Raw genomic sequence first — 17904 nt, forward strand, 5'->3', positions numbered from 1 at the left:
AGATGATACTCATAGGACATCATGTTACACAATACATGTATGTTTTGTTCGATAATGTGCATATTTATATCCCAAAATCTCAGTTTACATTGGCGCCTTACGTGCAGTAATGTTTTGATTCCAAAACATCCAGTGATTTTGCATAAATACTCATAATAAACATTGATAAAAGATACAAGTGTTATTCACAGAATTAAAGATAGACTTCTCCTTAATGCAACCGCGGTGTCAGATTTTTAAAAAACTTTACGAAAAAGCATAATCTGAGAACGGCGCTCAGAACCCAAAACAGCCAGAGGAATATCCGCCATTTTGGAATCAACAAAGTTATTAACAACACCATAAATATTCACTTACCTTTGATGATCTTCATCAGAAGGCACTCCCAGGAATCCCAGTTAAACAATAAATGACTGATTTGTTCCATAAAGTTCCATCATTTATGTTCAAATAGGCACTTGTTAGCGTTTTCAGCCCAGTAATCCATCTTCATGAGGCGCAGGCACTTCATCCAGACAGACAAAAACTTGAAAAGTTCCGTTACAGTCCTTTATAAACATGTCAAACGATGTATGGAATCAATCTTTCGGATGTTTTTAACATAAAACATCAATAATGTTCCAACCGGATAATTCCTTTGCCTTCAGAAAAACACTGGAACGAGAGGTATCTCTGTCGGGAGCGCGCGTCATGAGATCAAGGCACTCTGCCAGACCACTGACTCAAATAGGTCTCATGAGCCACTCCTTTATAGTAGAATCCTCATTCAAGTTTTTAAAGATCTAGTGGACATCTAGTGGAAGCCGTAGGAAGTGCAACTTTATCAATATCTCAATGTGTATTTGGTAGGCCAAGCTTTGAAAAACTACAAACCTCAGATGTCCCACTTCCTGGTTGGATTTTTCTCAGGTTTTTGCCTGCCATATGAGTTCTCTTATACTCACATACATCATTCAAACAGTTTTAGAAACTTCAGAGTGTTTTCTATCCAATACTAATATTAATATGCATATATTAGCATCTGGGACAGAGTAGGAGGCAGTTCACTCTGGGAACGCTATTCATCCAAAAGTGAAAATGCTGCCCCCTATCCCAAAAAGGTTAAACAAATCAGATTATTCAAGGTAGCCACACTTGGCCTTGATGACAGCTGTGCACACTCTTGGTATTCTCTTAACCAGCTTCATGAGGTAGTCACCTGGAATGCATTTCAATTAACAAGTGTGTTGTGACAAAGTAGGGGTGGTATACAGAAGATAGCCCTATTTGGTAAAAGACGAAGTCCATATAATGGCAAGAACAGCTCAAATAAGCAAAGAGAAATGACAATTCATCAATACTTTAAGACATGAAGGTCAGTCAATCTGGAACATTTCTAGAAAGTTTGAAAGTTTCTTCAAGTACAGTCGCAAAAACCATCAAGCGCTGTGATGAAACTGGCTTTCATGAGGACCACCACAGGAATGGAAGACCCAGAGTTACCGCTGCTGCAGAGGATAAGTTCAGAGAGAAGAGACCTGCTTGGGCCAAGAAACACGAGCAATGGACATTAGACCGTTGGAAATCTGTCCTTTGGTCTGATGAGTCCATGGTCTGATGAGTTTTTAAAATATTTTTTAGATGTGTTGGACCGCAGAGTGAAGGAAAAGTAGCCAACAGCATATGTGGGAACTCCTTCAAGACTGTTGGAAAAGCATTCCATGTGAAGCTGGTTGAGAGAATGCCAAGAGTGTGCAAAGCTGTCATCGAGGCAAAGCGTGGCTACTTTGAAGAATCTAAAATATAACACTTTTTTGGTTACTACATGATTCTATGTGTTATTTCATAGTTTTGATGTCTTCACTGTTATTCTACAATGTAGAAAAGAAAAACCCTTGAATGAGTAGGTGTACAAACTTTTGACTGGTACTGTATATGTATACTGCACAGGAGGCTGGTGGCACATTAATTTGGGACAACGGGCTCGTGGTAATGGAGTGAGTGGAATTAGTGGAATGGTACTATGCGTTTGATTCCATTCCACTTGCGCCGTTCCAGCTATTATTATGAGCTGTCCTCCACTCAGCAGCCTCCACTGGTATAAAGAATAGATGTAAAGGTCATGTAAAGATCACATAACAACACTGAGACAACGTTTTTACCATCCCTTTCCCATCATAACCCTTCCCATCCCCCTGTCCACCCATGGAGAGGTCGTCAACCCAATAGAAAATGTGCTGCCCACCATGAGAGAGAGAAACATCTGTCCTCTCTTCTTCAGTCCTCTGAATGTTCTCCCTCTCCACCTGTGGAGAGACCTGCAGGCCTAAACTGGAAGTGATGTCGCTGCTATGCAGGCGGTGGTGATGACAGAGAGAAAGATCCCATAGCTACAGTTGAAGTCGGAAGTTTACATACACTTAGGTTGGAGTCATTAAAGCTCGTTTTTCAACCACTCCACAAATTTCTTGTTAACAAACTATAGTTTTGGCAAGTCGGTTAGGACATCTACTTTGTGCATGACAATCATTTTTCCAACAATTGTTTACAGACAGATTATTTCACATATAATTCACTGTATCACATTTGCAGTGGGTCAGAAGTTTACACACACTAAGTTGACTGTGCCTTTAAACAGCTTGGAAAATGACAGAATAGGATGTCATGGTTTTAGAAGCTTCTGATAGGCTAATATACATCATTTGAGTCAATTGGAAGTGTACCTGTGGATGTATTTCAAGGCCTACCTTCAAACTCAGTGCCTCTTTGCTTGACATCATGGGAAAATGAAAAGAAATCAGCCAAGACCTCAGCATTTTTTTTGTAGACCTCACAAGTCTGGTTCATCCTTGGGAGCAATTTCTAAAATGCCTGAAGGTACCACGTTCATCTGTACAAACAATAATACGCAAGTATAAACACCATGGGACCACGCAGCCGTCATACTGCTCAGGAAGGAGACGCGTTCTGTCTCCTAGAGATGAGCGTACTTTGGTGCGAAAAGTACAAATCAATCCCAGAACAACAGTAAAGAACCATGTGAAGATGCTGGAGGAAACAGGTACAAAAGTATCTCTATCCACAGTAAAACGAGTTCTATATCAACATAACCTGAAATTCCGCTCAGCAAAGAAGAAGCCACTGCTCCAAAACCGCCATAAAAAAATCCAGTCTACGGTTTGCAACAGCACATGGGGACAAAGATCGTACTTTTTGGAGAAATGTTCTCTGGTCTGATGAAACAAAAATATAACTGTTTGGCCATAATGACCATAGTTATGTTTGGAGGAAAAAGTGGGAGGCTTGCAAGCCGAAGAACACCATCCCAACCGTGAAGCACGGGGGTAGCAGCATCATGTTGTGGGGGTGTTTTGCTGCAGGTGGGACTGGTGCACTTCACAAAATAGATGGCATCATGAGTCAGGAAAATTATGTGGATATATTGAAGCAACATCTCAAGACATCAGTCAGGAAGTTAAAGCTTGGTCTCAAATGGGTCTTCCAAATGGACAATGACCCCAAGCATACTTCTAAAGTTGTGACGTAATGGCTTAAGGACAACAAAGTCAAGGTATTGGAGTGGTCATCAGAAAGCCCTGACCTCAATCCTATAGACAATTTGTGGGATGAAATGAAAAAGCGTGTGCGAGCAAGGAGGCCTACAAACCTGACTCAGTTACACCAGCTCTGTCAGGAGGAATGGGCCAAAATTCATCCAACTTATTGTGGGAAGCTTGAAGCTTGTGGAAGGCTACCTGAAACATTTGTCCCAAGTTAAACAATTTAAAGGCAATGCTACCTAATACTAATTGAGTATATGTAAACTTCTAACCCACTGGGGATGTGATGAAAGAAATAAAAGCTGAAATAAATCATTCTCTCTACTATTATTCTGACATCCCGCCAGACACAGACACACACACACACACACACACACACACACACACACACACACACACACACACACACACACACACACACACACACACACACACACACACACACACACACACACACACACACACACACCTGTTGTAAACAGCACCTGTTCTCACAGAAACCATCACTGCCTGTTAGTCTGTAGTAGTAGTCTGTAGTACTAGCAGTAGTAGTACTAGCAGTAGTAGCAGTAGTAGTCTGTAGTACTAGCAGTAGTACTAGTAGTAGTAGTAGTAGTAGTAGCAGTGATAATAGTAGTAGCAGTAGTAGAAGTAGTAGTAATGGTAGCAGTAGTAGTAGTAGCAGTAGTAATAGTAGCAGCAGCAGTAGTAATAGTAGTAATGGTAATAGTAGTAGTAGCAGCAGTAGTGGTAATAGTAGTAGTAGTTATAGTAGTAGTAGTAATAGTAGCAGAAGCAGCAGTTGTAATAATAGTTGTAGTAATAGTAGCGGTAGTAATAGTAGCAGCAGTAGTAGTAGTAGTAGCAGTAATAGTAGTAGCAGTAGTAATAGTAGTAGTAGTAATAATAGCAGCAGCCGTAGTAATCGTAGTAGTAGCAGTTGTAGTAGTAGTGGTAATAGTAGCAGTAGTAAGAGTAGTAGTAGTAATAGTAGCAGCAGCAGTAGTAATAGTAGTAGTAGCAGTTGTAATGGTAGTAGTAGCAGCAGTAGTGGTAATAGTAGTAGTAATTGTAGCAGCAGTAGTATTAGTGGTAGTAGTAGTAGTAGTAATAGTAGTAGCGGTAATATTAGTAGTAATAGTAGCAGCAGCAGTAGTAATAGTAGCAGCAGCAGTAGTATTAGTTGCAGTAGTAATAGTAGTAGTAGTAGTAAAGCAGTAGCAATGGTAATACTATAAATAGTAGCAGTAGTAGTTGTAGTAGAAGTAGTAGCAGTAGTGGTAGTAGCAGCAGTATTAGTAGCAGTAGTAGTAGCAGCAGTTATCGTAGTAGTAGCAGTAGTAGTAGTAATAGTAGCAGTAGTAGCAGCATTAATCATAGTAGTAGTAGTAGTAATAGTAGCAGTAGTATCAGCAATAGTAGTAATATTAGAAGTAGTAGTAGTAATAGAAGCAGCAGTAGTATTAGTGGTATTTGCAGTAATAATAGTAGTAGTAGTAATAGCAGTAGCAGTGGTATTAGTATTATTAGTAGCAGTAGTAGTTGTAGTAGCAGTAGCAGTAGTAGTAGCAGCAGCAGCAGTAGTGGTAGTACTATTACTATTACCACTACTGCTGCTACTACTACTGCTACTACTACTATTCCTACTGCTACTAATACTACTGCTACTATTACTACTACTGCTACTACTACTAATAGTAGTAGTAGTAGCAGTAGTAGTAATAGTAGCAGTAGTAATAGTAGTAGCAGTATTAATAGTAGTAGTAGCAGTGGTAATAATATTAGTAGTATTAGTAATAGTAGCAGTAGTAGTAATAGTAGTAGTAGTAGTAGTACTATTAGTAGTAGTAATAGCAGTAGCAGTGGTAATAGTAGCAGTAATAGTAGTAGAAGTAGCAGCAATAGTGGTAGTAGCAGCAGTATTAATAGCAGTAGTAGTAGTAATTGTAGCAGTAATAATAGTTGCAGTAGTAGTAGTAGCAGCTGTAATCGTAGTATTAGCAGTAGTAGTAGTAATTGTAGCAGTAATAATAGTTGCAGTAGTAGTAGTAGCAGCCGTAATCGTAGTATTAGCAGTAGTAGTAGTAATTGTAGCAGTAATAATAGTTGCAGTAGTAGTAGTAGCAGCCGTAATCGTAGTATTAGCAGTAGTAGTAATAGTAGCAGCAGCAGTGTAATAATAGTAGTAGTAATAGTAGCAGCAGCAGTAGTAGCAGTAGTAATAGTAGTAATATCAGTAGTAATAGTAGTAGCAGTATTAGCAGCAGTAATAATAGTAGCAGCAGCAGTAGTAGTAGTAGCAGTAGTTATAGTAGTAGTAGTAGCAGCATTAGTAGTAGTAGTAGTAGTAGTAGTAATAATAGTAGTGGTTGTAGTAATAGTAGCAGCAGCAGTGGTAGTAGTAGCAGTAGTAATAGTAGCAGCAGCAGTAGTAATAGTAGCATTAGAAGTATTAGTAGTAGCAGTAGCAGTGGTAATAGTAGTAGTAGTAGGAATAGTAGCAGTACCTGACTCAGTGGGTGTAAAAATATGATACGTGTGTGTGCGTACTTGTGTATGTGTGTATTTTTGTTGTGGTGGATATATACAGTATATAATGTGTACAATGAAATGGATGCACAATAAATCTGAGATTTATGTGGGTACCTGAAAAGTGGGTAGGCTATACTATCCTCAAACAAAACGCTACTTGCTTCCACCACTGCTGAATTCCACAAAAGGAATATGAACTATTGAGTCCCTGGTCTCTTATTTCCCCTCCAGAAGGAGAGAGTGGGCTTGTTTCTCCTGGTGAATTGGTGTCAGGGGACCTCAGTGAATGGGGCACATTTGTCCTGATTTTCACCATGCATTTCCTCTTTTATTGGCCTGGATGTCACTAGCTGATTCCTGCACTTAAAGCTGTTTGTTGCTGAGTGTTTTATAGAACATTCTTTTGTTAATATAAAAACCCAGCGTAGTCAATAAAGTTCTGTTTCCTTTCAAGTGCGGCCAAATCCTACCTCAACAATTCTGCTTTGTTGGTCTAATTAAATTGATGTTTTATGTGTATTTTCTTATTCAACTAAATCATTTGGATAATGAATGTTATTGGATAATGCAGATAATTCTATGTAACTGCCCCAATTGATATGGCAGAGTTCTATGATCTAATGTCCTTTCTAGCATACTTCCCAGAATGCATGCCCAATACATTACTGATATTGTGTTGATATTGAAACAGAGGTCTCTCTGAGTGACACTTGAGAGTGGTTATGTGATGGTAACAGGGCCGTGTGTACAGGAAGTTATCTGGAGAATGGCTGCTGACTGTAGTGGGACGGTGTTCATTGTGACCCCACTGCTGTCAATCCCAGAAGTCATAACACAGTGACATCATTGGCCCTCTCTCCTCGCCCGGCTAATGTTGTTCTGCCAATAGAGAGAATCACTCTGTTTCCTTTGGAGGGTAGCTAGTTGCTTTCCAGGCAAGATTAGTGGAAACACTGATATCTCTTCCTTCAACTGTCCACTTGAAGGGAATCTGTTGAACTCTGTTTGTCTATGTTAGAAGTGTTATGGATTTCGTTAGCATTGGTTTAATCTCCTCCATCTTCCTCCTAGGTGTCCTGTTCAGAAGTTCTGTCCTGAAGCTTTGAAGACCAAGGACTACCCAGCCATCTCAGTGGCACCTAAAAAAATACAACAGCAGCTTTTAACCTCCAACTTTTTCCCTCACCAAGTGGACTATCTCTCCATTGTAAAACCCAACCCCGCACACTCACGTGTAGCGTCCCGACAACGCCACGGTCGCAAGAGGCGACAGACACGAACGTCACCATGAACGTCACCTCCCTGTTCTCCTTCACCAGCCCGGCCGTCAAGCGCCTCCTCGGCTGGAAACAAGGAGACGAAGAGGAAAAATGGGCGGAGAAAGCCGTGGACGCGCTGGTGAAGAAACTGAAGAAGAAGAAGGGAGCAATGGAGGAGTTGGAGAGGGCTCTGAGCTGCCCGGGTCAGCCCAGTAACTGTGTCACCATCCCTCGCTCCCTGGATGGAAGACTCCAGGTGTCCCACAGGAAGGGCTTACCCCATGTTATCTACTGTAGGGTGTGGAGGTGGCCTGACCTGCAGTCTCATCATGAGCTCAAGGCTCTGGAGTGCTGTGAGTACCCGTTTGGCTCCAAGCAGAAGGATGTCTGCATCAACCCGTACCACTACAAGAGAGTGGATAGTCCAGGTGAGTGGGGTGGGGTGGAGGGGGGGGTTATAGCATTAGAGTGTTTATGTTGTGGTGGAAAGTCAACGTAAAATTATCATCAAGGATGATATGCTTTTTAATTCAGTTTTGTGTAAATATATCAAAAGTTTCTCCACTAGATCTTTCCAGCCCAATTCCCCATTTACTTCATGTTTGATTTATGACCCCTTTCGAAATGTGTTTTGATAGTTCCTACATTTCCTATGATCCTTCACATCACTCTTGAACATGAAACATTAATGGTGAACCATACACATAACCCATATAACATACCCATCCCAGCAGCCTGTTCCTCCCCTATCATCAGCCATATGTTATCTCGTCTCTGCTCGTGGCTTTCATCCTTCCCATGGTTTCTGCAGATGTTCTCCCCCCTTTCATATCCTCCCTGTGTCAGCCAGGTGTTCTAATCTGTCTGCACTGAGACTCAGGAGAAACAAAACACCACCACACACTATAGATATGCCTCAGAAATATCAGCTGTGTGTGCTTACATGCGTGTACTGTATTTATGCATGTGTGTGTGTGTGTGCCTATACGCATGCACGTGTGTGTGTACGTGTGAATGTGTGGGTGTATGTGAAACCGTAAGATATTTGTTTCCCTAATGGACAGGGGACATCAAATGTCCTCTTTTGTCTGTCTGCTAAGCAAAAGATGAGGCCCAGCTGACTAGACAGAAACAGCTGTCCACAGGGTGCTACAGGAAGGGAGGCGAGTGTGTGTCAGTGTGTGTAGCAGGAAATTCCAGCCAGGGGAGAATGAGGGCTTTGTTTTTGGCATGCTCTGTGCGGCCAGTCGGGCCGGGGAACACACACACACACACACACCACACGTGTTGTTTCTCTGAGGAAGAAGGGGACAGGAAGCCACACACAATGGGAGGGAGGAGCGGATGCCCGCCTCACACACTTGTTTTAACAACTGGGCTGTAGCACCTGTCCGTCCACACCTCCCCCATCACACACACACACACACACACACACACACACACACACACACACACACACACACACACACACACACACACACACACACACACACACACACACACACACACACAGACAGACAGACAGAGCTAGTCCCAAAGCAGTAACACCAGGATAGAACAGATAACATGAAACGCCCTGACACTAGTTTTATATAGAACAATAGCCAGGGTTCGAACTCGACCTTGGGATTTGGTTATGCAATAGTATTCAATAGGGGGAAAAAATTACATTCAAACTAAATTTGTCAACAGAATATGCTGTAATTAGAATTTAAAACACAACTTTTGACCAGTAATCTTTCTCATTGTAGCATTTTATTGGGATAGCGGATACCTAGTCAGTTGCACAACTGAATGATTTCAACCGATATGTGTCTTTTGCATTTAACCCAATCAGAGAGGTGTGGGGGGCTGCCTTAATGGACATAATTGGCACCTGGGGAGCAGTTGTTGTTGGTGTTTAACTAACTGCCTTACTCAAGGGCAGAACGGCAGATTTTTCACCTTGCCAGCTTGGAGCTTTGAACCAGCGACTTTTCAGATTACTAGCCCAACACTCTTAACCACTAGCCTATCTGCCTCCATTGACAAAACTCTTAGTTTCAGTATTATTTAATTATATATTTATTACCTATTTGTGGATATTCATGGAACAGATCTCTAGTGGTTTATATCTGATCTCATACCTCTGAATGGACCTCACATCACCATCTAGCCACAATCATATTTTTCTCCATCTGATAGATTCTTCATAAATGGACTCACTCACCTCAGAGATGTTTTCTCTGAACAGGATGTCTGGTACAGAGGCCAAATACTGCTGGCTAAACCAACACGCTGCAAGCTGCAATTCCAAAAATGCAGGGGCATCTGCAAATGTGCACAGCGAATAGAGAGAGAGGGAGGAGGGAAAGAGAGAGGCATTTTATGATGCTATAATTAAAGAACTCTGTCCTTCCTGGCTCTGTGTGTGTGTGTGTGTGTGTGTGTGTGTGTGTGTGTGTGTGTGTGTGTGTGTGTGTGTGTGTGTGTGTGTGTGTGTGTGTGTGTGTGTGCGCTAACTGGACTCATGGAGCTTAGGGACACAAAGAGAGGGCTAACCCCCTACCCTCGCTACCCACAATACCCTTGCTAGCAGGGTCAGCCTTTGCATCATAGCAGGTATTCAACTAAAAAGGCTCTGAACATCTCAATGAAACTAAATGGGGAATAATAATAGGTCTGCTGAGAGTTGTAAAGGCTAGAATATTTAATGATTGGAATATTGATTATAGAGCAGAGTGTATTTGGATGTGCCTTTCATTTGAAACGTAAACTGGCCTCACCTATTATGAATGTGTTATATAGTGTCTATCTATGCAATGGTGCAACAGACCCTGTAGCCATTTTGTGCAGAATCGGGCCATAACTTACCATTCAAAGCAGTATAGAGATACAGAAACTGCTCATGTAACTAACCTTGGGTCGTGTTCATTAGAGTACACAACAGAAAACATTTAACAGCAGAAAACAAAATGTATTTCTTATTGGGCAAGTCCAGGTTGTCCCTCCATGTTTCTGTCTGTTTTGTTCGGTTTCATGCCAACTGAACATGACCCTGATGTCCTCTCTCCTTCCCCTCTGTCTCAGTGCTGCCCCCGGTGTTGGTCCCGCGGAATAGCGAGTTCAATGCCAAACACAGCATGCTACCACGCTTCCGCAACCCTCTGCACCAGAACGAGCCCCACATGCCCCAGAACGCCACCTTCCCAGAGTCCTTCTCCCAGGCGAACACCCAGATGAACTTCCTCCAGACACAGACACACTCCCCTGGGGGGAACAGCTACCCCGGCTCCCCTGGTAGTGGTAGCAGTGCAACCTTCCCCCACTCCCCCACCAGCTCTGACCCAGGCAGCCCATTTCAGATGCCAGGTGAGCCGCCAGGTCAGATGCCAGGTACAATTCACTAATAACTTTTATAACGGTTAGTGTGGTAACAATGTATTGAATTATGCCACCCCCCTCTTGGGTATCTACACTGTGTACAAAACATTATGAACACCTTCCTAATATTGAATTGCAGACCCTTTCCCTCAGAACAGCCTCAATTGGTCGGGGAATGGTCTCTACAAGGTGTCAAAAGCTTTCCACAGGGATGCTGGCCCATGTTGACTACAATGCTTCCCACAGTTGTGTCAAGTTGGCTGAATGTCCTTTGGGTGGTGGGTCATTCTTGATACACATGGGAAACTGTTGAGCTTGAAAACCCAGCAGCGTTGCAGTTCTTCACACACTCAAACCGGTTTGACCTGGCACCTACTACTATACCCCGTTCAAAGGCACTTCAATCTTTTGTCTTGCCCATTCACCCTCTGAATGGTACACACACACAATCCATGTCTCAATTGTCTCCAGGCTTAAACATCCCTTATTAACCTGTCTCCTCCCCTTCATCTGCACTGACTGAAGTGGCTTTAACAAGTGACATCAATAAGGGATCATATCTTTCACCTGGATTCACCTGGTCAGTCTGTGTCATGGAAAGAGCAGATGTTCATAATGTTTTGGACACTCAGTGTATATATGTGTGTGCTTGGCAAATGGCTGATCCAATATAAACAATGGAATAGGCTAAGCAGCAATAGACTTACTGTTGTTGATGACAGTAAGTAAAGGACGTATGCCAGGAATATTCAGGTAGCTGTACTGTGTAGGTCAGCGTTTCCCAAACTTGGTCCTCGGGACTCCAATGAGTGCACGTTTTAGTTTTTGCCCTAACCCTACACAGCTGATTCAAATGATCAAAGCCTGTTGGCTATTTGAATCAGCTGTGTAGTGTTAGGACAAAACCCAAAACGTACACCCCTTGGGGTCCCGAGGACTTTGGGAAACTCTGGTGTAGGTAAAGGTGTTTTTGTTAGCATGTTGGACTAAACCAAAGGCTCCAAAACAGATAAAGCTGGTCAGTCAATGTTCAGTATACAGTGACAGTTGGAAGACTTCTTTCTCTCTGGTTTAAACCCCTTCTCACCCCTCTCCCTGTCCTCCTCCAGAGACCCCCCCTCCAGCCTACTTGCCCCCAGAGGAGCGGATGACTCAGGACTGCCCTCAGCCCATGGACACCAACCTGATGGTCCCCACGTTGCCCCTGGAGATCAGCAACAGGCCAGGTAATCAGCTGTGACATCACCCTCTTAGAGCTGTCAGCGCCCCACCAGCTCGTACTACAGGTGCAAGGGATTTTCTGGGTACAAGTATGCAACCATGACACACTCTGCTTTTTATTTGTCGTGGTGAATCAAACTCAGTTTTAATAGGCTATGTAGTTGATAATAACACTTGAAAAGTAGTCGTGGTTGTTGGGGTTTGTGGCGGTGTTCATTAAAGTTCTCATGCATGCTGTAAAGCTAGTAATAAAAACGGATCTAGGTGCTTTATCCCTCTGTTAAAATAAGGGGTGATTCATGTGATGACCTTCGAAATTGCACATCATGAGTTGGAAAAGATTAGCTAAAAAACAATTTCCTTCATATATTCAATTAAAAGAGAATTAAAGGGGAATTTTATATGATCATTAATGCAGGGTAAATGGAAAATAACATGAATGCGTATCCACGTTCAGAAAAGCAGAGCATCTCACAACATTTTGAGGCATTAGGTTTTAGATTTTAGTATGATGAACACAAACGCGTCAGTCTATACATGCAACCCAGAGGAAAGATCAGAGTCTGCCAATTAAGTATGGTCTCAGAGCAGTTTTTACGAGGCCTTTAAAAGCTTCTGGCTGACATCATCTCTGCCGGTGGTAATTAACTGAAAGCTCGTTAAGAATTGGCCTCACTAATTACATCCAACTTTTATATCTGAAACACTTGTTTAAAAAAAAATAAAAAAATGGTTGAGAACCCTTGTTTGCCACCACCTACCTCAACTGTGGTTCAGTCAATCGTTAGTTGCTGTGGAGATCTGGCAGTCCTACACATCACACATCTGAACAGCCAGTCCATACGCAAAAGTCATGTATGCCGCCAGACATGCAGGCTGTTTACATGGCAAAAGATAATGTGTCAAAGGGGTTTGATTTTTGAAGTTGAAGCAATTTTGAAGTGTCTACAGTACACAGTCTGTGGATACTTTCAGCAGCCAAGGTATTGGGCAGAATTGTACAAACTGTTTTACGCTCGCTAAAACCAGTATTGCAATCTCCTTACCAATCTCCCTATATAATTGTTACGCATCCAGTCACAGTAGTATCCCCACCCACACAGATGGATATTGCAATGGGTGTGGAGAAATACTCCCTGGAAGTGGTGATTGGGGAATTTTCTATCCTTCCCCAAGCTGCATCCTGTGTAGTGTTCTAGAGGTCCGGGCCGTTTCCATTGTGGGCCGGGCCGATGGATCTAGGAAAAGCATAGACCAAATACACCTGATGGCCGCTACTCTCAGCAGAGGATGTTAGGGAGGAGTATGCCGCTTGGATAAACTCTCCCTCCGTCCCTTAGAGAGAGGGGGCCAGCTGGCATAAAGCTCACCCAAGATACCGGGCAGAGAGAGACAGCACCAGGCGGGCACCGGCTTGGTCTATTGACTGACTGCTTGACTCAATAAATACTGATCCCAGACCAGACTAGACTGCCCGCAGTCAGTGTAAATTATTTGATCAAGACTGGCCTTGTCCAGACTGACCACAGTCAGTCTACTGGGGTTGGATGGATTTGTCATTGATTTTCTGTTTCTGTTGTATGCAAACATGACCTATAGCTCTCTGTGTGAACTCAGACTTAACGTCACATACTACACATTTCATACACCTTTCCCACGTTTAGTCATCAACATACAAATCACAATTTTTTTTCTCTAATCCTAGTAAAAGAAGAAGGAGATGAAAGATGAACATCTGCTATATCAGACTGCAGCTCAAAGTCAGACTACACAGACAGACTTGAACTTTATCAGAACAGAAGGCTTGATGCTCATGAGCCACTCCAGTCAATCTGCACGTGCGTGCATGTGTGCTTAAATGTCTCACTGTGTGTGTGTGTGCCTGAGTGTGTGTGTTTGATAATACACACATCTCACCCTTTCTGTGTGTGTTTGACATCCTGTACAGATGTTCAGCCGGTGGCCTACGAGGAGGACAAACACTGGTGCTTCATAGTGTACGACAAGCTGAACAACCTCCCTCTCATCCCTGTCTCCTCTCCTCCCGTTCTCCTAGATGTTCAGCCGGTGGCCTACGAGGAACCTAAACACTGGTGCTTCATAGTGTACGACAAGCTGAACAACCTCCCTCTCATCCCTGTCTCCTCTCCTCCTGTTCTCCTCCCGTTCTCCTAGATGTTCAGCCGGTGGCCTACGAGGAACCTAAACACTGGTGCTCTATAGTGTACTACGAGTTGAACAACCGGGTGGGCGAGGCATTCCAGGCCAACTCTACCAGCGTCCTGGTCGACGGCTTCACCGACCCGTCCAACAACCGCAACCGTTTCTGCCTGGGCCTCCTCTCCAACGTCAACCGCAACTCAACCATAGAGAACACCCGGCGACACATTGGCAAAGGTAAAAATGGCCATGGATGGGAACACACTTATATTGCCTTATATTATCCCAAATATAAGGCCATGGACACACTGTCCACAGGACTGGTTCAATTGTTAGTGTCAGTGTTTATTTTCTTTATTAACCTTTATTTAACCAGGTAGGCTTGTTGAGAACAAGTTCTCATTTACAACTGCGACCTGGCCAAGATAAAGCAAAGCAGTGCTACACAGAGTTACACATGGAATAAACAAAAGTACAGTCAATAACAGAATAGAAAAATATATATACAGTGTGTGCAAATGGAGTAAGGAGGTAAGGCAATAAATAGGCCATAGTAGCAAAGTAATTACAATTTAGCAAATGAACACTGGAGTGATAGATGTGCAGATGATGATGTGCAAGTAGAAATGCTGGTGTGCAAAAGAGCAAGAAAGTAAATAAAAACAATATGGGGATGAGGTAGGTAGATTGGATGGGCTATTTACAGATGGGCTATGTACAGCTGCAGCGATCGATAAGCTGCTCAGATACAGTGTGTTATGGGCTGTGGCTAAATAGGAGTGGTGCTGTCCAATCAGCATTTTAATGGATCAATTAAGAATCCAAGCAAGTTGCCAAAGGCAAGAATATTCCATTCTAATCTACTGTACTCTACTCCATTCTAGTCCCATGTAACCCTCTATTCCCCTCTCCCCAGGAGTCCACCTGTACTATGTGGGTGGTGAAGTGTATGCTGAATGTCTGAGTGACAGCAGCATCTTCGTCCAGAGTCGGAACTGTAACTACCACCATGGCTTCCACCCCACCACCGTCTGTAAGATCCCCAGCGGCTGCAGCCTCAAGATCTTTAACAACCAGGAGTTTGCTGAGCTGCTGGCCCAGTCCGTCAACCACGGGTTTGAGGCTGTCTACGAGCTGACCAAGATGTGCACCATCCGCATGAGCTTCGTCAAGGTAACTGTCATAGACATACATCCCATAATATAGAGCATATAATGTTAAATGGTTCAGAATGAATGATGGGTCATGAGATGAAGATGAGAAAATTAAAAGAATAAAGGAAATGCGATTGAGAAAGAGCCATGATGATAATACCTGTCCCTAAAGAGAATATCTCTCTTCCTCTTGCTCTCCCAGGGCTGGGGTGCAGAGTACCACCGCCAGGATGTGACCAGCACCCCCTGCTGGATTGAGATCCACCTGCACGGTCCTCTGCAGTGGCTGGACAAGGTGCTAACCCAGATGGGCTCCCCCCACAACCCCATCTCCTCCGTGTCCTAGACAAAACTTTCCCCAGGCCCCAGGGCTGTCCAAACCCAGCATTTAGGTTCCAGTGGAAGGGTGGGATAGGTGGGTTTCAGGGTGGGGGACAATTCTAATTGAAATCAGTCAATTCAGGAAGTAAACTGGAATTTCAAGAGAATCTAAATTAAAATTGGAAATTCAGTTTATTGACTGTATTGACTGAATTGAAATGGAATTGACCCCAACCCTGGTGGGTTTGTACTTGAGGGATTATGTCTGAAATTGGGCACATTGCAGACTGGGATGTGTGGTAGGGGCGAGATAGAAGCATCTGGAAGATACTTGATCTTTGTGACCAACTGTAATAATTATCAATCAGACTCGAATCATTATAAACTAATCATCAATTCAGCATTACGCAAAGTATCCTCCTCATATGGGGCCCATATTCAGAAAGAGTCTGAACGAGGATCAGTTTGGCCTTTTAGATCATAATGAATAAATGTATATGGACTGGGGGGACCTGAACATAGATCAGCACTCTAATACATGAATATGGGTCCCTGATCTTGTTCTGGCAGTTTTTCCCCTCTTTCTTTCCCCTTCCCCTGTGTTTTGGGTTAACATTGGAAACCCATACAGCCAGTTTCATGTGTTGCTACAACGAAAAATGTGTACAGAATTGGAAGGATTGGAAGACAACCAATATGGATGAAAAAAATGTAGAAATATTATGTTTCTTATGAACATATTTAGAATGTAGGAAGATACTGAGGTCAGTAAATACAAATGTCTCTTCAGAACCCTACATTTTGTAGTTTTTTTTAGGTTTTGGCAAATAAAAAGAGTTGAAGAAAAAGACCCCTACATAAAATCCCTTTAGATTATTTACAAACCCTGTCATGAGGAGAAATCGGGAGAGGGCGTCCGTGGGAGCGGGGCGGGAGAGTGAGGTGGGCATTGTGGGATTGTGCTCACAGGACATAAGATTTTAAAAATTGTACATAAATAAATACTTCTCTTGTGATACACCCGTGTTACAACTGAACTTAACGACTTGAATCGTGTTTTAGGCATACTCAACATTAGATCAAAGTGCTGTGCAGTCAGTTTTGCAAACGCGTAGTTTGGTTTAGTGTAGCAAATCACCGTTTGGCTTGTTTAGGTAGTGACTGAAGAATGACACGAGGCAGAGACAGAGACGGGCACAAGCGTATGATAGTTCAGTTTGACCCTAGCTGTGCATGGTACAGCAAAAAAAGAAAATAATCAATTGTAGAGTCACATAGAGCCCCACAGTGGAGGTGTCATAATACCCATAAAACCTAGTGGTCAAACAGGGAAATGGTTCCAATCATTTTTCCCATAGGGGATTTTAGAAACACTTCAAATAAGGACTGTGTTTTGAAACTTACCCTGGCGTGACATTTTTGATAACTATGTAAATCGCTCTTGGACAAGGTGACTTTTATCAGTATATTATGCTATTTACTCTCAGATTTGAAAATGCTAATTAACATCAAAGTAGACATCATGCAAAACTACAAATCCTTTCAAGCTCCTGCAGGTCATCACTAGCTGATACCTTTGCTAACAGGTATTGTCCATTCAGAACTTGCACAAGACAGTTAACAGAATTGTTAATTTAAAGAAATGTAACCAATTTATTCATTACTACATTTAGCTAACATTAGATAGTTAATTCAGAGATTCTTACCTTTGCCTCGATTCGGCAGGCTCGTCCAGATCATCATGGCATTTATAGTTCTTTATGATAGCCACATGAGCAGCTAATTAGCGTTTCATTTTTGGGGGCGAATATATTACTAAGTCACCTTGTCCTAGAGAGATTTACACGGTTGTCAAAACGTCACGCCAGGGTAAGCCTTCATGAAATACAGCCCTCATTGAAATGTTTCTAAAATCCCCTATGGGAAAAATGAATGGCAGAATGACGATTGGAACCATTTCTCTGTTTGACCGCTAGGGTTTATGGATATTATGACACGTAAAACAATGGCATCCTTCAGAACTTGTTGACCGAAAAAAAAGAGTAGTTTCACTGGTGAGTAAGTTACTGATGGCCCTAATACATGACTGTTTTTGTCTTTCAATTATTTTAGGCTTAGAAAACCCCATCCGCTATTACAAGTTGTATTGATTTTTGTATTTTTAAAAAATATGTTTTCTTGTTGTTTCTTGTTATCTGCACTTTCACGGATTGTTGCCTCTTCTCTTTTTTTTTCTTTTTTTTCTTTTTTTTTTCCTTTGCGCTGTTTTTGCTGAGTAGTACTCCCAGAAAGCAGTTTTATTCCATGAATATCAAGTCTCTACTGGAAGATTCAATAAATAAAGTTGTTTCATTA

General features: G+C 42.4%; 1 protein-coding gene across 2 annotated transcripts in view; it reads left to right on the forward strand.

Annotated features, from left to right (window-relative positions):
• LOC112236665 (mothers against decapentaplegic homolog 1) overlaps positions 1 to 17904 on the forward strand; it is a 29743-nt gene extending 11839 nt beyond the window's left edge. Inside the window, exons 2-7 of one of the 2 annotated variants that reach the window (XM_024405263.2) lie at positions 7143 to 7758; positions 10400 to 10705; positions 11803 to 11919; positions 14090 to 14311; positions 14991 to 15247; positions 15431 to 17904. In XM_024405263.2, coding sequence (XP_024261031.2) covers positions 7359 to 7758; positions 10400 to 10705; positions 11803 to 11919; positions 14090 to 14311; positions 14991 to 15247; positions 15431 to 15574 — 1446 coding nt within the window. In that variant the 5' untranslated portion in view covers positions 7143 to 7358 and the 3' untranslated portion in view covers positions 15575 to 17904. The remainder of the gene's footprint in view (positions 1 to 7142; positions 7759 to 10399; positions 10706 to 11802; positions 11920 to 14089; positions 14312 to 14990; positions 15248 to 15430) is intronic. The other variant, XM_024405265.2, reaches the window with a different exon arrangement.

Source organism: Oncorhynchus tshawytscha, linkage group LG11, assembly GCF_018296145.1.
Source record: "Oncorhynchus tshawytscha isolate Ot180627B linkage group LG11, Otsh_v2.0, whole genome shotgun sequence".
Taxonomy (NCBI): domain Eukaryota; kingdom Metazoa; phylum Chordata; class Actinopteri; order Salmoniformes; family Salmonidae; genus Oncorhynchus; species Oncorhynchus tshawytscha.